General features: G+C 38.8%; 1 protein-coding gene across 3 annotated transcripts in view; it reads right to left on the bottom strand.

The window, feature by feature from the left end:
• The window catches only part of LOC132105917 (IQ motif and SEC7 domain-containing protein 3-like), a 149871-nt gene that overhangs the window by 27858 nt on the left and 109893 nt on the right, over positions 1 to 12120 (bottom strand). For 2 of the 3 annotated variants that reach the window (XM_059511453.1, XM_059511456.1), the window contains exons 7-9: positions 10259 to 10425; positions 5282 to 5439; positions 1545 to 1670 (exon numbers count right to left, since the gene is read on the bottom strand). In XM_059511453.1, the coding sequence (XP_059367436.1) occupies positions 1545 to 1670; positions 5282 to 5439; positions 10259 to 10425 (451 nt within the window). The remainder of the gene's footprint in view (positions 1 to 1544; positions 1671 to 5281; positions 5440 to 10258; positions 10426 to 12120) is intronic. The other variant, XM_059511455.1, reaches the window with a different exon arrangement.

Genomic DNA, 12120 nt, shown 5'->3' with positions numbered 1-12120 from the left:
GAACCTCGTGAAGAAGAAGAATTCATATCTCAACACAATTAATGCCAAAAACCTCTGAGCAAAGTTAGAAAAGCAGTTATGAGAATCGACATTGACACAAAAACTTAATAATGAGTTATTGCCTGATATTAACTGGATATTTGGATTTTATATATTTCTCAGTTTTCTATTTCATTTAAAATGTGAGGAGAGGTTTTCATTTAGCAGATGTCATTTGCATATTTAAATAGCTTTATTTCACCCCATTTCACTTATGACTGTAATGGGAAAAGTATGTTTTGTGATTTTCACTTCCCATTTTATATGGCCAGATTAACATGAGCTCTTGCAATTATGAGAATAGTTTAATACACTGCTGTGATAGCCTTTCAGTCAGTCTAATGCCCTCCATTAATTATAACAGACATTTAATCTTTGATTAATTTCAAGGGCTGTACTTTGTGGCTTTGACCAAATTATTTGAGCAGTTTGGGGAGAGAGGACCTCATTAGATTTGCATTCACACAATGGGGAAAAACTCTGTAGTGCAAAAAGCGCATGAAAATGGAAGATCAAGTTGAGTGCATTATTCTCTGAATATGGAAAATGTTCACTGTGCACAGTATATGTAATAGTAGTAAGGAAGTATGCTATTCTGAACATAATCTATGGTGTTCACAGTAGTCCACAACACAACGCATAGGACTAAATTTGTTGTTTCCTGCTAATTTTTGTTTCCATTGTATTGCAGCTTGTTTCCATTGTGCTGTGATCATTTCATTGTTGCAGCTTGTTTCCGTTGTGTTGTGCTAATTTTGTTATATTGCAAATTGTTTTGGTTGTGTCTACTAATTTCAATGTTGCGACTTATTTCCACTGTGTTGTGATAATTTCATTGTTGCAACTTGTTTCCGTTGTGAGACAATTACATTTTTGCTGCTTTTTTTACGTTGTGTTGTGATAATTTCATTGTTGTGACTTGTTTCCGTTGTGTTATGATAATCTAATTGTTTTGATTTGTTTAAATTGTGTTGTGCTCATTTTTCTGAGGTGCGACTTGTTTCCATTGTGTTGTGATAATTTCATTGTTGTGACTTGTTTCCGTTGTGTTGTGATAATTACATTGTTGTGGCTTTTTCTGTCATGTTGTGCTAATTGTGTTGTGTTGTGACTTGTTTCCGTTGTGTTGTGATAATTACATTGTTGCGACTTGTTTTCGTTGTGTTGTGCTAATTTCATTGTTATAACTTGTTTCCACAGTGTTTTGCCTTACTTCTGTTGTTTTGTGCTTATTTCACTGTGTTGTGGCTTGTTTCCATTGTGTTGTGGAGATTTTTTTGTTTTGTTCATTACTGCACCACTGTAATAATAAGATATTTTTTCTATTTGGGTTTTGATAAAAATATGTTTTATGCTCCATTCTTATACTTGGATTTATCATCTTCTCTTTTTCTTTGCCTTGATTAACAATGGTATAAATAAAGAACAAGACAATAAAAAATGAAAAACATATAACTAAAAATAAAATAATAATATCTACATAATTAAATGTAACTTGTATTTACCACAAGTAGGTCATTGAAGAGGAAGACCTCTCTCTGGTGAGCAGCTTGCTTCTGGGCTTTATTGATGTCAGTCACTTCAAACAGCCGACTGCAGCACACCAGTCTCCTGTGAGGTACTGACAGAACCTGAGGATGGACACACAAAATTACTTCTCTAAAAGATACAAATTGAGTGACATTTCATTTGTTATTTCAAATTACATTTCAAACAGTCGTTTAACCTTTTGTCCAACACTATATTCAAAGAAGACGGTGGAGATATTAAATTAACCATGAGTCATTCTGTGATTAGGGATAGAGTGAGTGAGTGAGTGAGTGAGTGAGTGAGTGAGTGAGTGAGTAAATAAATTAATAAATATTTTTAGCATTTAATTTTCAAGTTATATTATTTCAGTAAATTAGAAATATATTAATATTTTTAATGATAAATAGTTAAAATACTTTTAAGCCATCCTGCCGTCCCCCTAGAAACTTACTGTGCCCCCCTAATGTTTCCCAGCCCCCTGACTGAGAACCAATAATTAAAAATAAGCCTGCAGGTAAGCTCTTCTGCAAACTTGGGATGTGACCTGCAAAAACCCCAATGGCAGCAAAACCTGAAAAGCCCAACCAGACAGAGGTTGGGAGAAGAAGACTGAGGTGATGAATGAGATGTGAGGGGAAAAGACAGACCAGCAAGTGTCTGCAACATCTTTATCAACTAAGGGTACGAAAGCTGCTGCTGGCAAATTAACTATTTCCAATTTCCTGCAGAGCCATGCAAATACTTAAATCATTATCAATGCATATAGTGTATTAAATAGTAGTATTTTCCCCCATAAAAAATATTAATCATGACATCTCTCATTTCAGAGGTTTATTTGCTTATTCTTTAAATAAGAATTTTAATCTATGCACTCACTGCTTTTGTCAAATTATACTATTAAATTTATTTCAATAATCCATTCATGTCTAGGAAATAAAACCCCAATTCTATTTACTTCCTATTTATTTAGCTTTTGTTTTGGATAACCTTTAAATCCTGTCTTTCAAAGCTGTTTGCTTTCCAGTCCAAGGTGAAAAAAATATGTCTACTGGCTATAAGAGAATGAAACATTTTTGTAAACCAGGTGGAGTTCTGCTGGAGGTGAATGTGAAATGATTTCACTAAATCGAAGTCCTTGACTTCTATGATTGCTAAGTTGCTAAGCACTAGAAAAAGACTGCATTGCAGCAAATAGAGAACATCTTCAGTATCAGAACCTTGAGGGAGACTGACTAACAACAGAAGGCCTCTCATTCTACATTGAATTTGTTTACTGTAGGAATCTGTTTGCCAAAATTAAAAATGTATCTAGAAAAATAGTATGAAATAAAAATTTGTCATTCAGTGACCAGTTTGATAAGCATTAGGACCTGATTCACAATTGACTTCAACGTTAGCATTTTACTAAGCTAATAATGTGATAGTTTAAAGGGTTAGTTAACAATAAATTAATAAATAAATAAATTCAAAAGAAGAAAACTCTGTAATTGATTACTCACTCTCATGTTGTACCAAACCTGTAAGACCTTCGTTCATCTTCGGAACACAAAGTAAGATTTTTCTTTTTTTTTAATGAAATCTGAGAGCTTTCTGACCCTGCATAGACAGCAATTCAACTACTGTAGCCTACCATGTTCATACCCAGAAAGGTAGTAAGGACATTTGTTAAAATAGTCCATGTGACTGACATCAGTGGGTCAACAGTAATTTTATGAAGCTACAATATATCTTTTTTTTTTTTTTTTGGTCAACTGTTCCTGTAATACGCATAAAAATACACAGCAAACATACAGTAAACTTTTACTCTACATAGTACTCGATTGTACTGTATAAAGTACTTAAACTGTATAAAGTGCTTCTGCCAAAATTGGCAGCTCACTAAGTTTTTTGAACAAAGCTTACATATATAGGTTGTACTGGCACCAATGATCGTTACAGTCTACTTAGGCTTATAGTGCTTTTGGAAACACAGCCCTGAGCAACGTTAGTTAGCAAAACCAGGAAAGATATACTGTAAACATCTTTAAAACATGCATGAAATAAAAGTACCATACATGTTTCTGAAATACATAACTAGATGCAAAACAAAGAGAGAGACAAAGAGAAAGATAATTACATTGTAATAAACAGTTTATAGAGGACAAATTCAAGCTGATCAACCAAACTACACACACACACACACACACACACACACACACACACACACACAATGCATTACTGTACCCATTTGTGGATTAAAGCATTGTCCTTTACCAGACTTTATGAGAACTGAACAACAAATCCATTAAAAATGCTTTTTAATGACAGCGGCAGGTGTTCTCATAAATCTGCTAGATTAAAAAACAAAAAACAAAAACATGGGAAGATAAATCTGTGCAAAGGGATAGCAGGATAGACTTAAATTATCTATAGAGAAATAACTTTTTATCTTTGTGTCTGTACTGGTGAGCATAAGAAATAGGACAGAAACAAAAATTAAAGAAAAAAATGTTAAAGTTACGTTGACAGCATTTAAACACACACACACACACACACACACACACACACACACACACACACACACACACACATATATATATATATATATATATATATATATATATATATATATATAGCAACTTTATAGGGTTGCTACTTTTGGTTATTTTTCATTTGTTTTAAATGTGGAACATAAAGCAATATCACAGACTAAGAATTAAATTGCAAAGAGCAAATGAGAGTTATGGGTTTTAGCAAAATTGAGCAGACTGCATTTACATGATTTACCAATACACAAGAAAAGTCATGAATACGCACTCAATGCCATGCCAGTGAATTAAGCTAAGCTTTACTGATGATGTAAAGTGTTTTAGGTACATATATCAAACTGTAGTTATAAACTTATGGGCTACAAGAACAGTCTTATCAGATACAGCAGGTAAGGATTTTATTAAATAAATAAATAAATAAATAAATAAATAAATAAATAAATACAAAATTTACTTTAGGGGCAAAAAATTAGTTTTCAGATAATATATATTGAATTCAATTTATTTTGCCTTCATAAATAGTGTCTATAAGTTTGTATTTTAAACATTAGTCTTAGAAGAAAAATGTACAGCACCCACACTTGAAATATCGTGAAATACGGGAAATATCGAAAATGCTCTAAAATGTACTTTGACATGTAAAATAAATTAAGCCTTTTACTGGCCAAAAAAAGGACATAATTAGTGATAAATTTTGCAGTGTGGGTGGGAGATGTAACAGTGAGGGGTTGATCTGAGGTAAGATAATGAATGAAAAACTGTGAGATTATTCAGTGTCGCAGTTCTTCTGTTGCAGTAATGAAGAATGGCAGCAATGCTACAGGCATGAGCCGCAATGAATCACCAACTGCCCAATGAATTATTATATTATGCTGCTCCATGCATACAACATTTAGAGACGGTAGAGGTGAAATAACAGAACACCGATGTTATAAAGATAAAGCGTATTCATATTTTAATATGGTCTCAGAGTGGTATACTGTATGCTTATTACATACATACATATGTATTTATGTACATATATATATATAAATAGCTAGTAATATTCAGTTATCATGACAAAATGACTGCACAAATCTGACTGTTCAATTGTGACAAATTAAGAGTCATGTACCTAGAATGTATTTGGATGTAGTATGACATGAATATTAGCTGTAAAGAAAATCCCAAACTGTTTCACTCACCGATTTCATTCCCACAATGCTTTGCTCCACCTTGGTGACATAAGTGACATGGTCTTCATTCGATCGTAGTTCCCTCAGCTGAATACGCTCATATATTCCCACTACCATGTCTCGTGGAATATCTGCACCATCATCAACCCCTAAATAAAAACACACATCTAAAGTGCTGAATATATACACATGATAAATAATTATCATATAAAATGTACAAAATTGATCACAGTCCAATTGCATTATTTTCATATCCTCCATTGGTCAACAGCCTTTGGCACACAATGTTACACTTTTTTGTATAGATTTTTTTTACACTGTGTCTGGACGAATATTTATATTTCTCATTGAATGATTTTTTCTTAAGAGAAAGTGGATTGTCTAACCACTAGGCTAGATGTGCATTATGAACATAATGCTGCAAAGCAGATTAAGACTAATGAAATTTAGGAAGACTAGAGGAGTCACGAAAACATCAGGGCATGTTATGCAAAATCAGATGAGGAGATGAATATGTAACATCCTTTTTTCTTTACCCTATGAGAGAGGGCTGAATGTATGGGGGATTGTGGGATTGACAGCAGAGTTGAGCTAGTGTCAAAAATTTTAGAAAAACTTGGCTTGATGTAAATGAGAGACAAAATATGCAGAGCTGAGGCCAATTACTGTAAAGTGCAGCCAGCAAATGCATTTAGATGATAAGTTCGGAAACAAAAGTACTGCAATGCAAGGAGCCACAGTAAGATCTGCTTGTGTAAAGAGAGTTCCCTATCTGTCGGTCACTTTGAGTTATGTGGAATGACATAAGGGGTCTCACTTGGGAGGCCAGTTATCTCTTAGTTTTAGAGAAAATGCCAATAGTGGATTTTGCATGCTGAGCCACTCTCCATGCATACGGGTATATAAGGCGACAGCGTGCATCCACTCATTCAGATTTTTGGCAATTTATCTTTGTGTGGTCGAAGGCTGTTCCTGGTTGGTGTTACGGCACAGTACAGCGGTTTCCCTGCAGCAGTGATTTCCCTGGGCGCTTTGATTGAAAGAGCAGTTCCGTCTTAAAGAGCAAATCATGGACGATTTGCATCTTTTTCAAGATGCCGTTTTATGTTTCCTTATGGATATGGTCGTTTCCTGCCCTCGGTTGATGGCCACGAGCATTATCTTCTGTGTCTGGTCATCCAGACCCCTCTGCCACCACCCTTCCAGGTTTTCCTGGCTCAAGCATGGGGCCTTTGGCTGGCGCTCTGGTAGATCTGAGGGTGACTGTGAGAGCTACTCCACCCAGCCATGCCCCATGGACTGCTTACTCCTCCCAAAGCACATGTCCCGTGTGGCCACCAATTGATTCTGCTGGGCTGTCTCACAGCGGTCTCAGTGTGTCTTTCAGTGTACTACCTGAAGATCAGATGTTGATTGAAGCATCGGGGGATAGGCTATCAGTCCCTGAGGATGAGGATTTGGCTGGGCTGGGCTGCCCCCCTCGGGTGTAGTTGCTGCTGAATCTGTCACAGAGCTGTCGGCCATGCTTGCCTGGGCAGCCATGACCATCAGGCTGGAGGTGAACACACTGTCTAGCCCTGAGTGCTCGCGGTTGGACGATTGGTTTCTCGGCGCGAAGTGCGGCTTACAACCGCATTCTTCTCCAGTTCCTTTCTTCCCAGAGGTGCATGAAGAGGTGACAAAGTCTTGGATGACCCCTTTTATGGCCAGAAACCCCTCATCTCCCTTTTCCATCCTCACCACCCTTGATGGCAGGGCAGCCAGGGGGTAAGTGGACATTTCCCAGGTGGAGAGAGCAGCCACTACATGGAGGAATCGTCCATGTCTCCCGTCAAAAGAATGTAAGCTGTTGGCAGTTCTCGCTGCCAAAGCTTACAGTGCTGTGGGCCAAGCTGCCTCTGCCCTGCATGTCATGGCTATCCTGCAGGTACAAGCCAAGGTGCTAAAAGCAATGCACGAGGGTGGTACCAACCCAAGGTTGATGCAGGAGATGCGCACAGCAACTGATTTTGCCCTGCAGGTGATGAAAGTCATGGTGCTGTCCCTCGGGAAGGCGATGTCCACTTTAGTGGTCCAGGAGCACAATCTTTTGCTAAACCTGGCCGAGATGAGAGACATCGACAAAGCTTACTTTATCAATGCTCCCATCTCCCAGGCAGGCTTGTTCGGCGACACTGTCAAGGACAGGTCCAGCAGTTTTCAACGGTACAAAAGACTGAGACCATTCAACACATCTTGCCCTGACGTGATCCTCCAGCTGCCACTATGCCTCAGCCTGCTCATCGCAGTGGGCACCCCCCTGACATGGGCAACTCAGAGATGTGGGAGACTGCTCTTCAGCAGTAGGTGGAGACAGCGCCACTCCTTCCTTCAGAGGAGGGTGGGTGGAGAATCTTCAGTTTTCTTTTCTTTTTATGTTTGTTTTCAATAAAAGAGCTTGCAAGGCTCATGGGTTGAAAATGAGCGAAGCATTCTCACCCGCAATACCCCCTATCGCCAGTGGCCAAGAGGTTATGGTTCGGAAACACAATGCCTCTGGCAAGTTCCACCGGGAACATGGGGAGGTTCGCTGTGATGACTCAGAATGTGATGCTTTCTGGGCCATACAACATGATTCAATGTTGTACCATTGAAACAATTTTTAGAGGCTCCTGGGGCATATGTCATCTGCAGCCACAGTCATGCCACTTTGATTGCTTCATATGAGACCCTTTCAGCACTGGTTACACTCCTGAGTCCCAAGATGGGCATGGTGGCGCGGTACACATCATGATTGTGTCACCATCACAACAACTTGTCACCACCTATTCAGCCCCTCATCTGGCCTTCCTTTTCTGCAGGCCAGGGTGCTCTTAGTGTCCCAGCATGTCATTTTCACGACAGATGCCTTCAACATGGGTTGGGGCATGACGTGCAATGGGCAGGAAGCTTCGGGGTCCTGGACAGGACCTTGACTGATTTGGCACATCAACTGTCTGGCATTCTTGCCAGTGGCTCTAGCTTTACAGTGGTTTTGGCCGCTGTTGCTAGACAAGCATGTGTTGGTCTGTTTCGTACATCATCTGACAGGGCAGACTACGATCACGATGCATGTCTCAACTTGCACACCATCTCCTCCTCCAGAATCAGATGCGGCTCAAGTCGCTGTGCGCTGTCCACATTCCGGGGAAGCTCAATCATGCAGCCAACATTGTGCAGCCCGGGCATGGATGCACTAGCACACAGTTGACCTTGGGCTCTACACAAGTATGCGTTTCCCCCAGTAAGCCTGCCCGCACAAACACTGTGCAAGGTCAGGGAGGACGAGGAACAGGTCCTGTTGGTTGTACCTTACTGGCCCATCCAGACCTGTTTTTTGGAACTCATGATCCCCATGACAGACCCTCCCTGGTGCATCCCTCTGAGATCTTTGGAACCTCCACATATGGCTTCTGGATGGTTTGAAGTGGAGTCTGTTCACGAAATTGGTGTTCTTCTCTTTGAGAAAACCCCTGGAGATGCTTGGTCAGAGTCTTGCTTTCTTTCCTGCAAGAAAGGTTGGAGCTTAGGCAGTCACCCTCCACCTTGAAAGTGTATGTGGCTGCCATTGCAGCCCATCATGATTTAGTTGACATTCGGTTCCTGGGGAAGCATGACTTGATTGTTAGTTTCCTGAGGGGTGCCAGAAGGTTAAATCCTCATAGGACACCCCTGATACCCTCCTGGGACCTCTCTATTGTTCTGGCTGTACTGCAGAGGGGTCCTTTTGAGCCACTTGATTCAGTCGAGCTGAAGTTCCTGTCTCTCAAGACAGTGCTTCTGATCGCGTTCACTTCCATCAAGAGGGTTGGGGACCTCCAAGCATTTTCGATAAGTGAAGAGAGCCTTGTGTTTGGGCTGACCTACTGTAACGTTGTGCTGAGACCTTGGCCTAGATACGTCCCCAAGTTTCCCACCACTCTCTTCCAAGACCAGGTGGTGAACCTGCAAGCACTGCCCCCGGAGGAGGCAGATCCAGCTTTGGCATTGTTGTGTCCTGTAAGAGCACTTTACATAAATGTGGACCGCACCCAGAGCTTCAGAAGCTCTGAGCAGCTCCTGGGCTGCTTTGGGATCAGCAGAAAGGGAAGGCTGTCTCCAAGCAGAGGCTGGCCTACTGGATTGTGGATGCCATCGTCTTGGCGTATCATTCCCAAGGCGAGCAGTGCCCCCTGGGTGTGACGGCTCACTCCACACAGAGTGTTGCCTTCTCCTATACACTGGCGCAAGAACTGAAAGAACAAATAGGAACGAATTGAAGCAATCTTCACTTAAGGTTGAAATCCCTTTTGTGGACAGAACAGTAGCATAGCCTTCTTCAGCAGCGATATACTCACCCTTTTGGTCACTTTCGGTACCAAGGTCAGTGAATTTGCACTGGGGCTTTGGTAAGGTTACAACCTTAGCTGCGTTTCTCTTAAACTCAGAGATGATTGGCCTCCCAAGTGAGACCCCATATGTCGTTCGACATAACGTCTCTATTCCCTCCATCAGGAAATGAGGTTTACGTACATAACCGAGACATTTATGTGTCACAGAGTAATGAAAATGAAGAGTGAGATTAACAGAGCGCTGATGTCACTGGCTGTTTTCATTAAATTAATGTGCTTTAGGGCGCTTTCAATAGCATTATACTTTGGTGCTTAATTAGGTTTCGCCCACTCACTTAGTCAAGTGAAATGATCCTGACCTAACTTATGATGAAGGGAAAGTGTAAAGTTATGTGTATCTTGCTGTTGGAAAACTAGACCTGCATTTACTGAAGGAAAGGCAGCAAAAGAATAGTGTTCGGTTTTGTTTATGCTTAAATGGTATATGAGAGTTGCTTTGTCATGACACTCAGCAACAGCAAGTACATTTTTATTATAGGTTTACAGGTTGGCTTTAAATTTGTTAGTCCCTTCTTGCATTTCTATAAATTCACTCTCATTTTTAACAAACTTTCTTTTCTATTTCTTCCTGTCTCACCTCTAAGGTTGCGGATGAAGTCTTCCAGCATCATCTTACGATCGGGTTTGATGTTGGGACTGTACATGTCCGTGTTGAGGAGGATGATGGCAAATGCGAGGATGAAGATCGTGTCAGGATTGTGGAACTGCTGCACCACATCTGGGTTGCACATACAGTAACGCTGGCTGAGAAAAACAGGATACAAGAAACAGATAAACAACAGCTATGTTTATTTAACACATTTTCATAAATAGAGCCTTCTGTTGCTTATCTTTCATAGTCATGAATCATTTGTAAATTTGATGGTACTTGTGTAAAAACAGCTTTTTAAAAGTGTTATTTGTTTATTTAAAAATGTCTCTACTTTCTGACGGATAATAATGAAATAGATGTCTAAAAAAAAAAATTATAAAATAAATTTTATAAACTTATAAAATAATAATAATAATAATTATAATAATAGGGAAGAAAAAATCATAAGGTCATAAAAGTCATGATGCTTTATTAAGATAATTATCATTTAACTAATTAATGTGTATCTCACATGTGTTACCTTCAGAATGTATCATCTATTATCTATCAGAAGATATTGGGTTTTTAAATGCCCCATTGAAAATAAGTGAAATGTAATTAAAACTGCTAAATATAAAGTCATCACAGTATATGCATTCATTGTAATTTTTTGTAAACTTGTGGAATTTGTACATGTAGTAAGGAAAATGTAAGCGGTTTTATGGTATTGTGAGAGGTTTTCAGGAATTGGTTGCTAAGATGTTGCTATATGGTTGTTTAAATCAAATAATCCCACTATTGTAGGATTGATATTCTGCAAAGGTTTCTTTGTATGTTTTGGCTCTTTCCTCTAATGTAAGTCAGAGGGGGATTTTTTGTTTGTTTATCCTCGACCAAGTGAAATCCCAAATTTAATCACTAAGACAAGTAATACACGGATTTCATCATTAAAATGGATGATTTTAGACACTGTTTATGCAATACTATTTATACCAGACTCAATGTGAAAATGTGCTTGTGGCAACATATATGCAGAATTAAGATATTGCATCTTCTTGCACTTTTTGTGATGCTTTTAAAGTGAAATGACTATTGAGAAGTCCTAAAAAGGTATTCATTTTTACCCAAAACTTACACATTTATTTGAAACAGTAAAACTGGCTATGCTTTATTGCATTGGTTGTTGTACATATTGCTGAGGTTTGGAACTTAAATGAAGTCCACTAAGTGGTGTTAAAAGATTAATGCACTATTGTTCTAAGCTACACCTTACCCTAAGCATAACTGATATTGTTAACAAAAGCACATGTGAGATAAAAAATCTATTTGCAGAAAGCAACCATGCCATTTAGCTTTCTTCTACTGAATGTCTCTGATCCTTTTTATTTGCAAACTGTCTTTCATGGGACTCTTCTGTACCAGGTGGGCTTCCGAGCAAGTTTACTACATTAAAAAAGCCATACATATCAAAATTGTTATGTAAAATACATATTAAATGTAAAAGTTTACAAATCATGCAGTACGATTAAAATTTTTTGAGGTCATAACATATTATTGTGCAAGAAACTTTGCGAAAAAAGTCTCCCCCGTAATCATAATTTATGTTTTACTACCAGTCTTTACTACCAACTACTTAGTGCTCACTTCAGCTGGAAACTGCAGTGAATTGTACATACATTTTGCAAAAATGTGTGAGGAGGTACTTTTTTCCAATGAGCTTATGTTGCATTTATGTATGGCAATAGTGCAAGATGAGTGGTTCAGAGAAGTTTAACATTTCAGGTTTGTTCTAACCTCTCAGTATTAGCAAGAGTAATAGTGATGCTTACTAAGCATCACCACTAATGATGAATGGCTAAAGTACTATT

Source organism: Carassius carassius, chromosome 26 (genome assembly GCF_963082965.1).
Source record: "Carassius carassius chromosome 26, fCarCar2.1, whole genome shotgun sequence".
In the NCBI taxonomy this organism is placed as follows: domain Eukaryota; kingdom Metazoa; phylum Chordata; class Actinopteri; order Cypriniformes; family Cyprinidae; genus Carassius; species Carassius carassius.
The sequence above is the reverse complement of the archived record's forward strand: the minus strand, read 5'-3'. Positions and strand labels throughout refer to the sequence as shown.